Consider the following 20,302-nt stretch of genomic DNA (forward strand, 5'->3'; position numbering starts at 1 on the left):
CCTGTTCAGGGGCAGAACGACAGATTTGTACCTTGTCAGCTCGGGGATTCGAACTTGCAACCTTTCGGTGACTAGTCCAACGCTCTAACCACTCGGCTACCCTGCCCTCAATAGGAATCCAGCTGACCATGGACACAGGAGTGTGAATGGATCATTAACCCTGTCTCTCCTCCTCTTCCTGTCCCCCCCGCCTCCTCCACCTCCTCCTATGGCCCCTTTTCCTCCTCCTATTTACCCCTGCCTCCTCCACCTCCTCCTATGGCCCCCTTTTCCTCCTCCTATTTACCCCTGCCTCCTCCACCTCCTGCTATGGCCCCTTTTCCTCCTCCTTCTCTCCTCTTCCTCCTTCCCTCAGTGCCTGCTGCCAGCATGACCAGACTGGTCCGCTCTCGCACGGCGTCCGGATCCAGCATCCACTCCATGGAAGGCAACAGGAGCCGTTCTCACACCAACGAGGGAAACCGAAGCCGGTCTCACACCAACGAGGGAAACCGAAGCCGGTCTCACACCAACGAGAAGCGTGGCCGCTCCCATACAGACAGTATGGAAGGCACAGCAAACAGCAGCGCTGCTCTCAAGTCCACCGAAGTGTCCTGCTAGACGACCCTTACCCTCGACATTTAACCTCCAGCCCTCTGGTTCCTGCTGCACTGCCACTAACCACTCTCTCTCTCTCTCTCTCTCACACACACACACACACACACACACACACACACACACACACACACACACACACACACACACACACACACACACAATTCCATTCAATGCAAAGAGTTGTTTTTGTATACTACGGCATAATAAAGGAAATTCTGTAGAGGAAAAAAAAAAACTGAAATTAACTGATCCCTTCCCAATTGCAGAGTCCAGTGGAATATCTAGGTGTTAGGGGCAACAGCTGAGCTACACCGCAACAGAGAATGTGGGAGAAAGCTGTTGCTGCAGAGCGAGTACCTAGTACACCAGTTTGTACATTTTTCTTTTAAATCTCTCATAAGGATTTTTTTGTTTGTTTGTAGTGTTTTATCACATCTGACACAGTTTTCTTAAATACGTACCTGACTGTAAATGAGTGCTTCTTTCTGTTCTCATTGTCATTGTTCATGAACTTTTCAGTGTTATAATTCATGTTCTGTGTGATATAGGATAGACAGTGTTAGGCCTAGATGTGGAGAAAGACAAGGAGGCAAGTGGATAAAGTTTTTTTGCTCAAATTGATATTCGTCTTTGAAACCGTGGGAAGGAGGGAATCGGAAATGTATCGTGTGCATACAACACATTCCTGTAACCATTCCTTTTATGTTGTCCATTCATTTTGAGTTAAGTCTCCTGGATATTCTGTATCTGTCAACTCTGTGGAATCAAACAATTTTAACTGTTCTATTCTAGAACATTCCATAATACGCTATTCTTTTCATTAATCAAACACAACAAAAACTAAATTGAACAGCTTTTAATCCTATGGCTTTATTAATAGATCATGGCTTCAGGCAAAAAAAAATATTTTGGATATTTTTTGTGTGTGTATGTAAATGTTTTCTATGCAATCAAGCACGGCAGAACAAATATGATGTGCCATGGAAACCTTCTCTGACTTAAAGTTATTTTGTTGTGAAGGATTTGAGAGAGTCAAGCCGATAGATCCACATAATGTAATGTGAGGATAGTTCTCCTTAGAACGTATCAAAAACCCTCCCACTCTTACGTGCACTACAGCAACACTTGCCGGCTTTGTAGAACACAGGCCTACATCGCTTTTTAAAGATGCACAACTGCCTAATGCTGTAGATGAGAAGCATTAAATATGGCATAACAGTTTTGTATTTATTTAATAAATAAAAACCTATAACTTTTTGTCCTGGTGTTGTGATTACTTCAATGATCATAAGTAGAATGTGACCTTGTAAGAATGACACCACACTTCCACAGATGGATATTTAACCGTATATAGTACATGCATTCTATAGTAGCATCTCACGCCATCTCTTACTCATCATTCAATTCAGAGCCACGTGATCAAACCAATCTTTACATGAGTGTGGACGAGATTTCGTGAAACTTGTTATTGTGACTTTCAAAAAATACCTGTATGGCAACATTTTTTCAATCATTTAGTATTGAATAAATTAAAACTAAAATATTTCACACTCATTCCCAAAGCAACCCTATACAGACCATAAAGATATTCTGAAAAACAATCCTCACGTTTAAATATCCCCTTATAAGAAAAATACTTTGGGTGTGATTCAATCTAATCGATACAATCCAATGCAAGATATAGAGCAGCACACTATAACAGGCTTGTAAAGGAAATGTAGGCTTGAGCTGACAATCAGAGCATTTACCATGAATGACATCTGTGGACACCGGGAAAATGCCTTCAAAGGGCGGACTGTCTGTTGTATGGTGCTCTGCACTATAACGCGCCTCGGATTGAATACCTGCCTTTATGTATACCAACGTCAAATAAAACAATTTTTCGGAAGTTCTGACAAAAAAAAACTGAGGAAGGGAAAAGAAGATCAAAATGTAGGTAGATGGAAGTTTAGGGCTCTACTCCGTATCACCGAAGTTCAGTGTTACAGCGTGATTGAAATTTAAAGGCAATGTTATCTTGTTAGCGAAGGCTGCATTCACCGTAACCACTGCATATGTCGTCTCAATCAGAAATGACCTTTTAATGTCTATTGTGCAATCTGTAACGCTTCAGCGATCCAGACTGAATAGAGCCCTTAATAAGCTTACGGCGAATTATTGAAATGTCTCAGTTCACGATCTCAGGGTAACCATAGTAATTCTCCAGCTCGGCGAAGATGTTGTTGGGGTTCCTGCAGCTGAGGTTACAGAAGCAGGCGTTGATCCACATGACCTGCCATGTGAACACTGCCCCGTTGGGACACACAAACTCCACGTCGATGGTCTTGGACTTGTAGGGAATGCAGCAGCGATTGTCTGTGACCATGCACACCCCACAGTATTTAGGCCAGTAAGGCTGCTTACTGACACAGCCTGAGATTGTGAAGTTTTTTGGCTGTTCTTCTCTGTAGATGTTCAGACACTTCTTCCCTGGCTGAGAGCGATGAGAGAGCGAAAAAGAAAGAGGACAAGTTGAATGATTGAATCATTGCTCTGTAATGTTCCTATAATATTGGGAATGTTGTATTTTTTTAGGCAAACTCTTCAATATAGATAGCATGAACAAACATTTGACCTCTATGCAATTCATGTGCGTCTATGCATGCATGCACATGTGTGTCTGTGTCCACGTGTGCGTGCATATTTGAGCGTGGAAGTGTGTCTGTGCACGTCAGTACATGTACCTTGATGTGCTTGGTGATGTCCACCCCACAGGGCCGTATGTTGCAGAGGCGGGACTCTTTCACCATCTCACACCTCTCGTTGGCGTTGGAGACGCGCAGTGACAGACCTCGACCACACGTCTTAGAACAGATACTCCAGGAGGTGGTCTGGATCACACAGTTCCTGCTCCGGCCCTGAGCCTCAGCAGGAAGAGCTATATCAACACAGACAGACAGACAGAAAGACAGACAGACAGACAGACAGACAGACACTTTTGTGAGTGTAATGTTTACTGTAAATGTTTACTGTAAATTGTTTATTTCACTTTTGTTTATTATCTACTTCACTTGTTTTGGCAATGTTACCATATGTTTCCAATGCCAATAAAGCCCTTAAATTGAAATTGAATTGAGAGAGAGGAGGGACAGTGTCCGACAGACCAATCAACCTGCACATGTCCCCTATGCCATTGTCATTGTTCAATGTATGGTCATTTTTACCCTTGATTATTGTTGACAATATTGGTTAGTATTATTTTAATTATGTTAATATTGTAAATCTCCAAAGTAAGCTTATGTCATGCCAATAAAGCAAATAGAATTTAGAGAAAGATATGTAGCTAGATAGAGAGAGAGCATTAGAGAGAGATATGTAGCTAGATAGAGAGAGAGAGCAATAGAGAGAGATATGTAGCTAGATAGAGAGAGAGAGCAATAGAGAGAGATATGTAGCTAGATAGAGAGAGAGAGAGCAATAGAGAGAGATATGTAGCTAGATAGAGAGAGAGAGCAATAGAGAGAGATATGTAGCTAGATAGAGAGAGCAATAGAGAGAGATATGTAGCTAGATAGAGCGCATTAGAGAGAGATATGTAGCTAGATAGAGAGAGAGAGAGAGCAATAGAGAAAGATAAGTAGCTAGATAGAGAGCAATAGAGAAAGATATGTAGCTAGATAGAGAGAGAGCATTAGAGAGATACATGGAGAGAGAGAGATACATAGAGAGAGATGCTTAGATAGAGATACATAGATAGAGAGAGATATACATGATAGCGAGAGAGAGATACATGGAGGAAGAGAGATACAACAAGAGAGCGAGAGAGAGAGATACATAGAGAGAGAGAAAGAGAGAGAAATACCGAGAGATACCGAGAGAGATACATAGAGAGAGAGAAAGAGAGAGATACATAGAGAGAGAGAGAGATACATAGAGAGAGAGAGAGAGAGAGAGAGAGAGAGAGAGAGAGAGAGAGAGAGAGAGAGAGAGAGAAGGAGAGTGAATGAGAGTGAGAGAGGGAAAGATACATAGATAAAAAGCGAGAGAGAGATACATAGAGAGAGAGAAAGAGAGAGAGATACATAGAGAGAGAGAGAGAGAGAGAGAGAGAGAGAGAGAGAGAGAGAGAGAGAGAGAGAGAGAGAGAAGGAGAGTGAATGAGAGTGAGAGAGGGAAAGATACATAGATAAAGAGCGAGAGAGAGATACATAGAGAGAGAGAAAAGAGAGATACATAGAGAGAGAGAGAGAGAGAGAGAGAGAGAGAGAGAGAAGGAGAGTGAATGAGAGTGAGAGAGGGAAAGATACATAGATAAAGAGCGAGAGAGAGAGAATAATAACAATTGAATATGGGCAGTGATATAATTATTCATCAAAACTGGACCTAATAGCTTGTTGCCATGAGAAGTGCTTTTACCTTCAAGATTGATAGTTAAGTTGTGCAAGGGTGACAGGTCTCGTTGCAATTCTGTATTTTTAACCAAAACAAACATTCTCTAGTAAATCCAAGTTCTCTTGGCCAGGATCACTCAGCACTTGAGCTACCCAAAAATAACACTGAGATACAGAGAGAGTGAGAGTGTACAGGAAAAGCGTTTGGTCTTCTCTTACACAGCTGCACCTCTGTTCTTCCCTGGAGTAACAAGCTACACCCTAGTCCATCACAGATACTGTTCCAAGAACCCACACAACATACTGCTGCAACAGCAGCACTACCTGTGAGCTACACTGAAGCACTGTCCTCAAACTATTTTGCTTCACAATTCACAAAGGAATACCCAATATGCACCTGTGTTAATAGTGTTTTAAGATTCTCAATACACACATATCAACTGTAGTATACTGTAGTGGAGGCTGGTGATGGGAGGACAGCTTATAGTAATAACTGGAATGGTATCATACTGGTCCATTCATTCCATTCAAGCTATTAGTATGAGCATGTCCTCACATTTAAAGTGACACCAGCCACCATTGATTGCCTGATTAAATGAATGATTGTTGAGAGCTCTTACAAAAGACATGTATGTATTCTGTATTCTGATACTTACAAATGGCATAATAAAACATGACCTTAACCTTAATTGATTGATTGATTGATGGATCTGTGTCCTACCCTCCACTGCATGTCTTAGAGCAGTCTTCCTCCCCTTCTTGGGCTCGTCACAGATCCACTGTTCACAGCAGCGTCCGGGGATCTTGACCCTCCTTGGGTTCTGGCACCACACCCGGGGGGGCTGGGAGTCCGTACACAGGGTCACGCACCCGATGGCCCCGTTCACACACAGACACTGGTATTTACAGCTGGGCTTAAAGCTCTGCCCATTCCGGTAGATCACACCATCATGCTCGCAGCCTGTGCCAACCATATCTGGCAAAGAAGATCAGGACAGAAGTCTTACATCACAGAGAGACACACAGTGGTAATGATGACAAGATAATGTAGCAGATTTTGTTTTTAGTGATATCTGAACAAAAACAAACATGTCATGACATCGGGTAATATGATTATGAAAGATGTTCACTTTTTAATTGTTAATTTGTCATTGCATTTCTCATGTTCTTCAAGGATTATGTTACTAGATGTGCAATTAGTGTGTTGGGACATGATCATAGCAGTGTTACTGTGACTTATGATTGGTGTCTTTAGTCATGGTCTTGCGTCAGATAGCGAGTTGATTCCACCTACACGTTGAGGGACGAGTGTGGTGTAGAAGTGATGCGATTTGACGTAAGACAACGGTCTTTAGTAGGTTAGAATGACACTTACATGCACACACTCCTTTTTCGTACCTCGGCTTGTCCGTGCTGTAGTCGCAGTACAGTCCCTTATGGTAGTCACAGGTGTCTGCCTCGTTGCACTCCTCCCCCACCTGCCTGGCGCAGGCCTTGCAGCAGTCACAGCCGTCCATGAGCAGGCTCACTCCTGCGGGGCAGGGGGGGAGGACCGCGGGGCACTCACAGGGCCAGTGGCAGTACTGGGTCCGGTTGTATGGCTCCAGGTCTGTGGGTTCTGTTAGGGGCAGCATGGCAGTGGGATTCTGGGTCTGGGAGTAGGCCTAGATGAGAGGGACAAGGAGGAGTTAGGGTTATGCGCTCTTGATATGCATAATACATATTTTAGTCTAGGATCCAGACCGTATGAGTCCCTTCATAGGAAACTGGCCCGTCCGCTGGCTCAGACTGGCTATAAAGAGGATTCTTCAGTCTAGGATCTAGACCGTATGAGTCCCTTCATAGGAAACTGGCCCGTCCGCTGGCTCAGACTGGCTATAAAGAGGATTCTTTAGTCTAGGATCTAGACCGTATGAGTCCCTTCATAGGAAACTGGCCCGTCCGCTGGCTCAGACTGGCTATAAAGAGGATTCTTTAGTCTAGGATCCAGACCGTATGAGTCCCTTCATAGGAAACTGGCCCGTCCGCTGGCTCAGACTGGCTATAAAGAGGATTTTTTAGTCTAGGATCTAGACCGTATGAGTCCCTTCATAGGAAACTGGCCCGTCCGCTGGCTCAGACTGGCTATAAAGAGGATTTTTTAGTCTAGGATCTAGACCGTATGAGTCCCTTCATAGGAAACTGGCCCGTCCGCTGGCTCAGACTGGCTATAAAGAGGATTCTTTAGTCTAGGATCCAGACCGTATGAGTCCCTTCATAGGAAACTGGCCCTGGCTCAGACTGGCTCTAGGATCTAGACCTGAGTCCCTTCATAGGAAACTGGCCCGTCCGCTGGCTCAGACTGGCTATAAAGAGGATTTTTTAGTCTAGGATCTAGACCGTATGAGTCCCTTCATAGGAAACTGGCCCGTCCGCTGGCTCAGACTGGCTATAAAGAGGATTCTCAGACTGGCTATAAAGAGGATTCTTTAGTCTAGGATCCAGACCGTATGAGTCCCTTCATAGGAAACTGGTCCCTGGCTCAGACTGGCTATAAAGAGGATTCTTGGCTAGGATCAGACTGGCTATAAAGAGGATTTTTTAGTCTAGGATCTAGACCGTATGAGTCCCTTCATAGGAAATTGGCCCGTCCGCTGGCTCAGACTGGCTACAAACATGATTCTTAGTCTAGGATTCAGACTGTCTGAGTGTGAAGAGAGCATGACTTCCTTGTATGAGTCAGGACACAGAGTGTTCTACAACACATTATTACAGATCAAGTAGCCAGATTGCCTAATGGTCTAATTTAAAATGTCATACACTATTTTGGCTGTGCCTTGCATGCCATCTGTGGGCCAACATGATGTGACTACTCTTATTTCTGATGTCTGAACATTCAACAAACAGACACATTTTTGGGAGCCTTTTTCAGAATCACAACATATTGGGCGGGTTTCCCAAAAGTGAAATCCCTTTTTAGTCCAGAACCTTAATCTGTCTTTTCGATAAACCGGCCCATTGAAAACAATATTAACTCCTGTTGTTACTGTCTTAACAGCAACCACTGCCTCCAGTATGGGCCGACCAACCCTGCTTAACGAACTTGTCTTGGAGATTCCCATACAGGTTACTGCAGGGTAGAATTCTCTAGTGTAAACTGGGTGGTTTTAGCCCTGAATGCTGATTGGTTGACAGCCATGGGATATCAGACCGTATACCACAGGTATGAGAAAATATGTATTTTTACTTCTCTAATTACGTTGGTAACCAGTTTAGAATAGCAATACGGCACTTTGGGGGTTTGTGGTATATGGCCAAAATACCAAGGCTAAGGGCAGTGTCCAGGAAGTCCGTGTTGCGTCGTGCTTAAGAACAACCCTTAGCATTCTTGCGTTCAAACTACCCGCTAGTCAAAGTGCACTGAACAAATTAAGAGAATCGTTCACAAACATTGGCACATTCTAAGATCCGATGATGGTATCGGGAGTGTGTTTTCGCACCATCCCTTGGTCGTATTCTCGCGGGGCAGAAAACTCAGAGATCAATAGGTAAACTCTGATTTACCACCCCAAGATTTCCCTGCACAACGTGTATTTGCGCCCCGACTAGATGGAAACTACAAGTGTAATGGCTGTGGTCAATGCAATGGCACTTATAAAAGTTGATCCTTCAAACACCCACAAACAGGGAAACAGATCCCAATAAAAGGTGTTATTACGTGCTCCACTAAGGCAGTTATTTATCTTATAACTTGTCCTTGTGGTAAAAATTATGTAGGTAAAACAAAGCGCAAATTAAAAGTACGTATCTCAGAGCATCGTAGCACCATTAGCTGCAGAAACTCGACTTATCCAGTTGCAGACCAATTTTTGGAAGAAAACCACTCGATTTCGTCTCTACGTTATATTGTCATCGAACATCTCACCCTCCATAAGTGAGGGGGTGACCTCGACAATTTATTGTTAAAACGAGAGGCTCCCTGGATCTTTAATTTAAAGACCCTTGCTCCCTTCGGTCTTAATGTAGACTTTGATCTGAAGCCATTATTGTGATTTTGCTGTTCATTGTAAATGTTTCTAGGCGTATGTATTCAAATTGTATCTATGATCGTACACCATCCATTTATGTTTTTTTTGTATGCTATTTTAATATATGTGAATTAACCAATGATATCAGGCCACACTCGGCCATGATTACAGACACCTGTGTGTGTATTTTGACACTATATAAATGAGTCAACCTGCAGTGTTTGTCATAAAACCCTGATGAAGACAGTTGGACATAAATATTTTTGCATCTGAGCTCCTAGAGTGTGCGGCTCTCCTTTATTTTTTTAAGAACAACCTTTAACCTTGGTATATTGGCCATACCCCCAGTGCCTTATTGCTTATTAATTAAACCTCTCTAATTACATTTCATCCTCAACATGTTAAATATCATAAAATCCAAAGAGCTTCTAATCCAAGTAAATTATACACACACAATTCATCTCCAATTAATTGATTGTAAAAAAGACCCCTTAATCATCTTCTAAGTTTCTCATATTTTTTCTCTTAAGCTTCCTTTACGTTTTCGAATAGAATGCTATTAATAAATAGTAAATTCATGACGTGCATAGGAGGCTTAATACAGATCAACGAGGCTTAATCACGGTTGTAGCACAGAGCCAGTAACCAGGGGGTTCTGCTGCTGAAGCCCAGTCAGCTGTCATCAGGCTGTCAATTACACAACAACATCAGAGAACACGAATGTGTCCCAAATGGTACTCTGTTCCCTATATAGTGTACTACTTTTGAGCAGAGCAGTATGGGCCCTGGTTAAAAGTAGTTCACTATATAGGGAATAGGGTGCCATTTGGGACATAATCACAAACTGTCACTTTACGCCTCACAATGATTTTTTTGGGTATTTCTCAAGGTAATGAAACCCACACAGACCACAACAACAACTGATCATGACATTAACAGTTTGTTGTCTTCATGTAGCTTCCCTTCTTTAACCTAAAAAGGAAGACAAAGTAGAGAGGTGTAGTCAATAATGTTATAATATCCATATACATATGGCATAACAGGAAGTTGAATTGGGTTTTCTAATGAGATGACAAGCTTTGTGCATGTCGGTTTAGGTACATTTATGCATAGTTGCATCATTCCTAACCCCCATCATATCTAGACAGCTGAAATTGGAGTTGAGATGAACATGAATACCATGACGTGTTCAGGGTTATAACCTTTTGACCCTTTGTGTGACCTTTGTTTGACCTTGTGGCCTTAAACAGACATATATCATCAAACGCTGTAAAGTGCTGAGACTGAAAAAGTTTTCAATCAATTGTCAATTATCTTGATAGAGGGTGAGTGATATAACATAGGTTTGAGCCCAGCAAATCAGAGACGATGTGAGCAGTTTTAACTTTTGAAATCTATTGAGGTTCTTTAAAATCTTTCATGAGGACAATTAAACTAGAAAACAAACAGAAACGTTGCTGTTTGTTGAGGCCATGCAAATAATAGTATTTTCCAATAACTTGTGGAATCTGGAGTAAAATGCAAAACCTGACTCCACACAACCACAAGGTGGCAGTAAAGTATGACTAAGAATGAGATGTGCAAAAGGAATTCCGGGTGATTTTACTCGAAATGTCACAGTAGATCCAATGCCAGAGGAGTGAATTCTGCAGAATTATCTTCTCTGATTCTGAAGCCTAAAGGTGACTAAGGAATCACATATTGGTAGGCCATTCTATATTCAATATAGCTTTTTCATCATTAGCGACTATGTTTATATCTTAATTGGAAATTAGCAGTGGTGGAAAGTACTTAAGTGAAAAATACTTTAAAGTGCTACCTAAGTAGTTTTTTTTGCATATCTGTTCTTTATTATATATATTTCTGGTTACTTACTGATTATTTTTACTCCACTACATTCCTAAAGAACTCCATACATTTTCCCTGACACAAAAAAAGTAGTTGTTACATTTTGAGTGGTTAGCAGGACATGAAAATGGTCCAATTCACGCACTTATCAAGAGAACATCCCTGGTCATCCCTACTGCCTCTGATCTGGTGGACTCACTAAACACAATTTTCGTTTGTAAATTATGTCTAATTGTTGGAGTGTGCCCCTGGCTATAAGTCAATTTAAAAAAAAAACATGAAAATTGTGCCGTCTGGTTTGCTTAATATAAGGAATTTCACATGATTTATACTTTTACTTTTCATACATATTTGAGCAATTACATTTACTTATGATACTTTAGTATATTTAAAACCAAATTCTTTTAGACTTTTACACAAGTTGTATTTTACTAGGTGACTTTCACTTTTACTTGAGTAATTTTCTATTAAGATATCTTTACTTTTACTCAAATATGACAATTGGGTACTTTTTCCCCCACTGGAAATTTACACATTAAATGATTTAGGCCTAATAAATCTAAATAAATCACAAGAGTCAGGTCTGGTATTTCAGAAAGAAATATATTTGCTAAATAAAGTTTAAATCACGTGTTAATAAAAATAATTCTGATGACACTTTCTCACCTTTTGAATCCCAGCTGCTATAAGAATCCACACCAGGAGCCAGCTCATCACTGGTTAGGAATTTTAAATTCATTGAACCCAGAATTACTCCTTTTCTAAAAACAAAATATTTTGCACTGCACAAGTCTCAGGCATTCTGCTTCTTCTAGTTGTCATCTCCTCCGCGAGGACAACTGTCTCGGACTGGGACTGGAGATGTTATTAAAGCTCGTGCTGCTGACGTCAGGTTTTAGGACGAGCCCCGCATTTTTCTAGCCTAGCGCTCTGTCTTTTCCCTCTCCTCCACTCTCACCCTCTGCTCCTCAGGCACGAAAGCCTTTCATGAAGTTGAGGTGGCTTGTCTATAAGGGACAGTTCAACATTTATTAGGGAAAGGGTGGTGGTTTTCCAAAATAGGGGACGATTGTCAAACTTTTGTTTTGCTTTGGGGAGGGTTATGTTTGACCTTCGCCCCTTTGCAGGTTTTACCATATCATGTATTCCATCCAAGACACTTGCGCCTCCCCCATGTCAAGGTGTCTTGATACTTCCCTTATGCACTATGCTTTTTCTTTTGCAAACTATACCACACGTCAATGTAGTCTACCAGTCTAACTGCCCTCTATCCACCATTCATAGTGACGATAGTGGTAGGTGGGATCGTTCGTCCAGATCTACAATATGCTAACTAGTAATCATACCACACATACATTAATTTAAAGCTGCAGTAATTTTCAGTAAATGCGGAGAGGCCAGGTATGTCAGTGCTCATGACAGAACAGTGAAGACATGAGACACACAGTTCAAAAAGCTCCCCTATTGAGCTTGTTTAGGGACAAAATTATTATCCTACCTAGACTAGCCTACAACACCACAATGAAATGAAAAAGTGCGTTATTGTTTTCAAGTGAGTACAACATTCTACTCTAGGTTGTAAACCGCAGTGAAACTCTCATTTGAATAACAACGCAAAAGCCCTGGTATTTGAATATTTAATTCCATTCATTCCATTTGGACCAGTTGTGGGTCTACTCTGGACAGTTTATAATGTCTAGAAAGGCACAGTAGCTGGCCAGTCTGTCTGTATGTTAAGTTCTGATACTGAGGTGCGCTATCTGTTGCGGATCATCATTCTTCCAAGTCTTCCTAAAATAATGTTGACGCATCCATCCCATAATGTTGAAGTGCCCAAAATCGGTATGCTTTGCTTATTGGTTCTGGTGCATTGGCACAGAAACCTGTTCTTGGAACAATATTGTGAGTTGATTGTATGCAGGGGAGGGTGTACAATGTTCTTCACAGTAAAAGGGGAGGGTCATGTGAAAATGTTCTAATGTTGGAGAGGGGAGTGTGTTTTTTTATGACACTTTAAGTTGGACAAGCCCCCGACGAACTGGCCATGAACCGAGCAATGTGCATCCCAGCTATGCCACTGAGCTGTAGATTATTCAATAGCATTTGTAAACAAACAGGAATTATTATGCGTAGATGTGTGACTAGGGACTAGGGAGGGACAGTCCTACATTCTCTAAAGAAGGCAGAAGTCATTTTGGATGTTTTCATATGGCCACCAAGGTGAGTTGAATTTCCCCTCAAAGTTAAGAGGAATTAAATGAAGCGTGTCTGGTTGAATACTCGTCTGGTTCACAGATGTTCAGTTCAGGAAGACAGTGATGCATTTTTAAATGTCTGGAATTAACGGCCTTTGCTGTTAAATGACATGGGCCTATTGAAGTTTTCTACATTGCCTTTGGTGTGGAAAATGTGTTAAGGAAACTGATTTATGTGAAAGGTGGTTATGTCTCAGATCTACAGTCACTTTAGCACAGACAGCTCACACTCTCCAACACAGGGAGTTCTCACTCCTGACCAAGTGTAGCTGTCTGCTGGTCTACATACTATGGAAAAACCTCTTAGTACTAAACCAAAGCAATGCATCGGTGTTTTATGGACATGTGTAAAGCCAGGTAAACTGACGAGAGCGATGCTCTGAGGTGATCTGAGAGGTGTGTTTTCCACACTTACCACATCAACAGTACCCCTCATAGTACATTACCCCTCGTAGTGCATTACCCCTCAGAGCACACAGACAGATACTGACATTACCCCTCAGAGCACACAGACAGACACTGACATTACCCCTCAGAGCACACAGACAGACACTGACATTACCCCTCAGAGCACACAGACAGACACTGACATTACCCCTCAGAGCACACAGACAGACACTGACATTACCCCTCAGAGCACACAGACAGACACTGACATTACCCCTCAGAGCACACACACCTTGTCCTCTTCTCTGGCCCAGTAAACTTTGTCACTATCCACTACTAGAGGATAACACCAAGACTGAACACATTTCACCTAGTGTCCCGGTGATAAACCATTCATCATGCATCTGCTACTAATTTTAGTTTTAACACAATAGTGTCATTCAGTGTGAAGCTGTGCATCATAAAAATGTCAATCAAAAACTGCACCTGAGGCAAAGGCGGCTTGTTTTCCATGTGTTTGTAGCTGTGTTATCAAACTGCATGTGGTGAAGAGATTCGGATGACTATAAGCAATTGTCCGTCCGACAGAAAAAGAAAAGGGGACTGTTAAATGAAAAAGCTTTAAATCAATGTTGAACTCCAGGTATGTCAAATGATTGCACACATGGCCCTTGTAATAACAGCCATGTTGACTACTGCCTTGCCTTAAGTATAGGATGTGCTACGCTTCAGCCCAAAGAGAGTTGACTGACCTATGCTTCAGCAGTGGTGTAAAGTACTTAAGTAAAAATGCTTTAAAGTATTACTTAAGTCGTTTTTTTTAAGTATCTGTACTGTACTATTTCTATTTTTGCGAACTTTGACTTTTACCCACTTACATTCCTAAAGAAAATAATGTACTTTTTACTCCATACATTTTCCCTGGTACCCAAAAGTACCTGTTACATTTTGACAGGAAAATGGTCCAATTCACACACTTATCAAGAGAACATCCCTGGTCATCCCTACTGCCTCTGATCTGGCGGACTCACTAAACACAAATGCTTCCACTTCAGCCCAATGAGAGTTGGCTGACCTATGCTTCCACTTCAGCCCAATGAGATTTGGCTGACCTATGCTTCCACTTCAAGCCAATGAGAGTTGGCTGACCTATGCTTCCACTTCAGCCCAATGAGAGTTGGCTGACCTATGCTTCCACTTCAGCCCAATGAGAGTTGGCTGACCTATGCTTCCACTTCAGCCCAATGAGAGTTGGCTGACCTATGCTTCCACTTCAGCCCAATGAGAGTTGGCTGACCTATGCTTCCACTTCAGCCCAATGAGAGTTGGCTGACCTATGCTTCCACTTCAAGCCAATGAGAGTTGGCTGACCTATGCTTCCACTTCAGCCCAATGAGAGTTGGCTGACCTATGCTTCCACTTCAGCCCAATGAGAGTTGGCTGACCTATGCTTCCACTTCAGCCCAATGAGAGTTGGCTGACCTATGCTTCCACTTCAAGCCAATGAGAGTTGGCTGACCTATGCTTCCACTTCAAGCCAATGAGAGTTGGCTGACCTATGCTTCCACTTCAGCCCAATGAGAGTTGGCTGACCTATGATTCCACTTCAGCCCAATGAGAGTTGGCTGACCTATGCTTCCACTTCAAGCCAATGAGAGTTGGCTGACCTATGCTTCCACTTCAAGCCAATGAGAGTTGGCTGACCTATGCTTCCACTTCAAGCCAATGAGAGTTGGCTGACCTATGCTTCCACTTCAAGCCAATGAGAATTGGCTGACCTATGCTTCCACTTCAGCCCAATGAGAGTTGGCTGACCTATGCTTCCACTTCAGCCCAATGAGAGTTGGCTGACCTATGCTTCCACTTCAGCCCAATGAGAGTTGGCTGACCTATGCTTCCACTTCAGCCCAATGAGAGTTGGCTGACCTATGCGTCCACTTCAGCCCAATGAGAGTTGGCTGACATAAGGTCATTTTCTTGTCATATACAGTTCCTAATGTTTAAAGTTATTCACAAAGAGGCTCATGGAGTGTTGACCTATAATCAGTTCCTCCATGTCCATGCATTCTTATTAAATGTGATCTAAAAGGCAAAACTAACCCTAAATCAGCACTCCAACTCTGAGACATTTGATAAGATAGAATAGTCCCTATCTCAACCATGGACCATTAAAGAAGGGTTTAATCTGATGGGTTGAGTGATGCAGAAACCAATTTCATAAACCGTCTGACTGTAGAATCAGCCTGGCTGTCCATGTCTTAAAGTCTCCTGTACTTTTGGTGTGTGTCCCAAGTGCACTCCTTGTGATCAATGACCTATGGGCCCTGGTCAAAGTATTGCGTTCTAAAAGAAATAGGGGGCCATTTGGGACACAGTGATGTCAAAATTAAAATCCCTTATTAGAGTCTCATAGCTCTTTGGTCCTGAGCTGAGAACTCCTTGAAATTAAATTCTGTTCTGGAAATACTTTGGTTTCAAAGTCAAGCAGGATACATTATCCAGTGAGTTTACAACAGCAAGACAAAATCAAAAGAAAGAAAGAGTAAATGTATTTAAAAAAAATAGAAATTCCTTATCCAAGTATCCAGACCCTTTGCTGTGAGACTCGAAATTGAGCTCAGGTGCATCCTGTTTCCATTGATCATCCTTGAGATGTTTCTACAACTTGATTGGAGTCCACCTGTGGTAAATTAAATCGATTGGACATGATTTGGAAAGGCAAACAACTGTCTATATAAGGTCCCACAGTTGACAGTGCATGTCAGAGCAAAAACCAGGCCATGAGATCAAAGGAATTGTCTGTAGAGCTCCGAGACAGGATTGTGGCGGGGCACAAATCTGGGGAAGGGTACCAAAAACATTCTGCAACATTGAAGATCCCCAAGAACACAGTGGCCTCTATCATTCTTAAGTTTGGAATCACCAAGACTCTTCCTACAGCTGGCCGCCCGGCCAAACTGAGCAATCGGGGGAGAAGGGTCTTGGACAGGGGGGTTGACCAAGAACCTGATGGTCACTCTGACAGAGCTCTGGAGTTTCTCTGTGGAGATGGGAGAAGATTCCAGAAGGATAACCATCTCTGTAGCACTTCACCAAACAGGTCTTTATAATAGAGTGGCCAGGTGGAAGCCACTTCTCAGTAAAAAGCACATGATAGCCTGCTTGGAATTTGCCAAAAGGCACCTAAAGACTCTCAGACCATGAGAAACAAGATTCTCTGGTCTGATGAAACCAAGATTTAAGTCACCTGAATGCCAAGTGTTACGTCTGGAGGAAACCTGGGCAGGGACTGGAAGATTAGGGGCGAAGGTTCACCTTGCAACAGGACAACAACCCTCAGCACACAGCCAAGACAACGCAGGAGTGGCTTCGGGACAAGTCTCTGAATGTCCTTGAGTGGCCCAGCCAAAGCCGGGACTTGAACTGGATTGAAAATCTCTGGAGAGACCTAAAAATAGCTGTGCAGCAATGCTCCCCATCCTACCTGACAGCACTTGAGTATCTGCAGAGAAGAATGGGAGAAACTCCAAATACAGATGTGGCAAGCTTGTAGCGTCATACCCATGTAGACTCGAGAATGTAATCGCTGCCAAAGGTGCTTCAAAGTACCAAGTAAAGGGTCTGAACACATGTAAGTGAGATTTCCATTTATCTTTTTATAAATTATTGGGTATTCTATGTGGATTGATAAGAGGAACAAACTATTTAATATGTTTAAAATAAGGCAGTTACGTAACAAAATGTGGGAAAAGTCAAGGGGTCTGAATTCTTTCCGAAGGCCCTGTATATACAGGACTACAGATGTAGAATCTTAATCTGATCGTCCTATTGCAGGAGAACTTTGCTGCAATGCAGGACATTTTAAACTTGTAGGCTAATTCTACTTAAATTAATCCAGATTTTAAAAAAATGCGTTATGAGACGTTGATTAACTTCAGATGAATTAGTTCTAGACTAGGGAGTCCCAGACTAGGGTAAGTAGGGACTAACCACTTAATCTTTGAAGCCTGATTAGATTAACGGTATCCACATGGTGCTGATCTGAGGATGCTTCAAAAACCAGGGCTGGGACACTAATACGTTGCGTTATGTGGAATTGGAGTGAGTCACCTAAACCAAACAATGGCTGGAGGTTAAAAGAAAATAACACTCTAAAAAATGTCAGTGACTTTGAAAAAACCCTCTTGAAGCTACTTTTGTCACACCACCCAATTTTGGAAAATAAACAGCATGAAATAATGCCTGGACAAGCATCTATAATGAATTCAACTCAATTGAAAATAATCAAAAGGAGGCTACTACAACTTCAGGTAAGATACTGTATTTATTGTTGGCCCACTTTTACAAAATCACAGTCCCCTTTGAAATGTTAGTTGTTCTCGTGTAACAACACAGTGGGGCCTAAATGTAGGGGTGTAAAGTACTTCAGTAAAAACCCTTTAAAGTATTACTTAAGTCATTTTGGGGGATATCTGTACTTTACATTACTATTTATATTTTTACTTCACTACATTCCTAAAGAAAATAACGTACTTTTTACTCCATACATTTTCCCTGACACCCAAAAGTACATTTTGAATGGTTAGCAGGACAGGAAAATGGTTCAAGTCACGCATCAAAATCTCTGGTCACTCTGGTACTGCGTCTGATCTGCTGGACTAATGAGACGCTTTTTTTCATTTATTTTATTTTATTTTAAAACTAATGTGTATTTATTTTTTAGGGGGTGTTTTGTTTGTAATTTGTCTGAGTGTTGGAGAGTACCCCTGGCTATCCGTAAATAAAAAAACAAGAAGTTACCTGTGTCATGCCTTGGTCTTAGTATTTTGTGTTTTAGTTTATTAGTTGGTCAGGCCAGGGTGTGACATGGGTTTATTGTTTGTTGTATTCTTAGTGGGGTTTTTTGGTTATTGGGATTGTAGCTGATTAGGGGTGTGTGTTACATAGGTTTGGCTGCCTGAGGCGGTTCTCAATCAGAGTCAAGTGATTCTCGTTGTCTCTGATTGGGAACCGTATTTAGGTAGCCTGGGTTTCGCTTTGTATTTCGTGGGTGACTGTTCCTGTCTCTGTGTTAGTGTTCACCAGTCAGGCTGTAATAGGTTTCACGTTTTGTTTTGTATTTATTAGTTATTTCATGTATAGTTTCGTTATTTGTTTCACTAATAAACATGAGTAACCAACACGCTGCATTTCGGTCCGACTCTCTTTCGACAAACGAAGAACGTCGTTACAACCTGGTTTTCTTTAATATAAGGACATTGAAATTATTTATACTTTTTACTTTGATACTTAAGTATATTTTAGCAATTACATTTACTTTTTATACTTATGTACATTAAAACCAAATACTTTTAGACTTTACTCAAGTAGTATTTTACTATGTGACTTTTACTTGAGTCATTTTCTATTAAAAGGTACCTTTACTTTTACTCATGACAATTGGGTACCTTTTTCCACCACTGCCTAAATGTATTTGTGAGATAGCAATGTAAAACATACAAATAACATTATATTGTCTTTTCTTTCTATGGTCCTGTGGAAAAACATAAAAAATAAATTTAAAAGAGAAAAAAGGCTGTTGCTTGTAGGGAGCGACTCAAGATTGGTAAGACCAGAGACAGATGAGCTGGGGGACTTGTTAACTGGGATCCTTGATAGTCAGCAACCTCTGAAAGGTATCCCCGATGATGACCATTTGGACAGTACAGATGGGGGACTGTTCCAATCCTGATTTGGTAGGACACATTCATTCATCCCCAGACAGCAGGGAATATGTAATGTTGTCAGTCATTTCTTGCACTCTGATAATAAAACATAATTAATAAATGTTCTCTAATGCAGCAATGTAATACTTTTTTAGAGGCAGATGATCACCATAGCTTGGAGGGGGCTCAACAGGATGAAGGTCAACCAGCTGCAACTGCAGTCTTCCCTCCTGGTTGCTAAGTCACTAACCTGGGCCAGAGGACAAAGACAAGAGGCTGAGCATGCATGACAAACTGGCCATTGAATTTCATGAGCGCAAACTAATGTATTTAAAAGTGAAGGAGGAGAAGAGAAACTCGACGCAGCAGCAGTACCAATGTTCTTCTCAAACCAGCACCAGTTCATGGTCCCAATATTTCTATTTGTGAATTAAAAATCTTATCCATGGCTAATGTTTCAGTCACTTGAGCTATCTTTGTTGTGAGAAGTGCTGCATAGCAACAGCATCTCTGCAGGCTTGTCCATTTCTGTCATTGTCTGCCTCAACCATGGGAACATCTAGGTCATCTTCAATGAGAAGATCTGGGCAGCCATGCTGTTTGAGGTAATTGGAAATAACTGCTGTTACAATTTTGACAATGCAGCATCTTCTTGGTTGAAAGCGCAATATGTTTCTGAGACACTAGAAACGACTCTTCCATGCACCAAATGTGTGCTCCACTACACATCTTGTGTGGATAAGAACTTGGTTGTACAGTTGTTGCTCAAGTCATATTGCATGAAGATAGGAGGTGAACAAGAGGCTGGTCTGTGCGTAGCCACTGTCACCAAGTATGATTCCACTATGTTGTCCTCCTCCTTAGCTGAGCTTGAAGGAGTTTTGGAAAATCCTTTCCAATGTGCAACAATGGAGAACTGCACACTGGGAGAGCACACACTTTGTACATTTATTGAGAGCCGTTTTTAAGATTCCTGTACTCAGCATCTGCTGTAGAGGGACACCTGATAGGAACATTCATCTTTACAGCCGATGATTCCAGGGAAGTTCCAATGTTCCTAGAACTCTACCTTGTAGTTGGCTTGGGCAGCAGCATCAGGGAACTTGACACACAGAGCCGTGAAAATGTATTTG

General features: G+C 41.8%; 2 protein-coding genes and 1 long non-coding RNA gene across 6 annotated transcripts in view; 2 read left to right on the forward strand and 1 right to left on the reverse strand.

The window, feature by feature from the left end:
• The window catches only part of LOC135551772 (protein NDRG1-like), a 31,712-nt gene extending 29,858 nt beyond the window's left edge, over positions 1 to 1,854 (forward strand). For both annotated transcript variants that reach the window (XM_064982992.1, XM_064982993.1), the window contains one exon: positions 356 to 1,854. In XM_064982992.1, the coding sequence (XP_064839064.1) occupies positions 356 to 600 (245 nt within the window). In that variant the 3' untranslated portion in view covers positions 601 to 1,854. The remainder of the gene's footprint in view (positions 1 to 355) is intronic.
• Positions 1,448 to 11,787, reverse strand: LOC135551774 (CCN family member 4-like). 3 transcript variants are annotated; one of them, XM_064982996.1, is made up of 7 exons: positions 11,489 to 11,787; positions 9,884 to 9,946; positions 6,343 to 6,631; positions 5,689 to 5,943; positions 4,993 to 5,043; positions 3,321 to 3,514; positions 1,448 to 3,070 (listed from the first exon to the last, which is right to left on the reverse strand). In XM_064982996.1, exons 3-7 carry the CDS (start codon positions 6,599 to 6,601, stop codon positions 2,765 to 2,767), a joined length of 1,065 nt encoding a protein of 354 aa, XP_064839068.1. In that variant the 5' UTR covers positions 6,602 to 6,631; positions 9,884 to 9,946; positions 11,489 to 11,787; the 3' UTR covers positions 1,448 to 2,764. The 3 variants fall into 3 exon arrangements, with proteins under 3 accessions (XP_064839068.1, XP_064839066.1, XP_064839067.1); XM_064982994.1 differs by lacking the exon at positions 9,884 to 9,946 and having other exon boundaries at positions 11,489 to 11,785; XM_064982995.1 differs by lacking the exons at positions 4,993 to 5,043; positions 9,884 to 9,946 and having other exon boundaries at positions 11,489 to 11,781.
• LOC135551775 (uncharacterized) lies at positions 10,612 to 19,564 on the forward strand. The gene is made up of 3 exons (XR_010457371.1): positions 10,612 to 10,678; positions 19,030 to 19,199; positions 19,325 to 19,564. It is a non-coding gene; the product is annotated as an uncharacterized LOC135551775 (long non-coding RNA).
• The last annotated feature ends 738 nt before the right edge of the window (positions 19,565 to 20,302 follow it).

The sequence above is a fragment of the Oncorhynchus masou genome, chromosome 13, assembly GCF_036934945.1.
Source record: "Oncorhynchus masou masou isolate Uvic2021 chromosome 13, UVic_Omas_1.1, whole genome shotgun sequence".
NCBI lineage: Eukaryota > Metazoa > Chordata > Actinopteri > Salmoniformes > Salmonidae > Oncorhynchus > Oncorhynchus masou.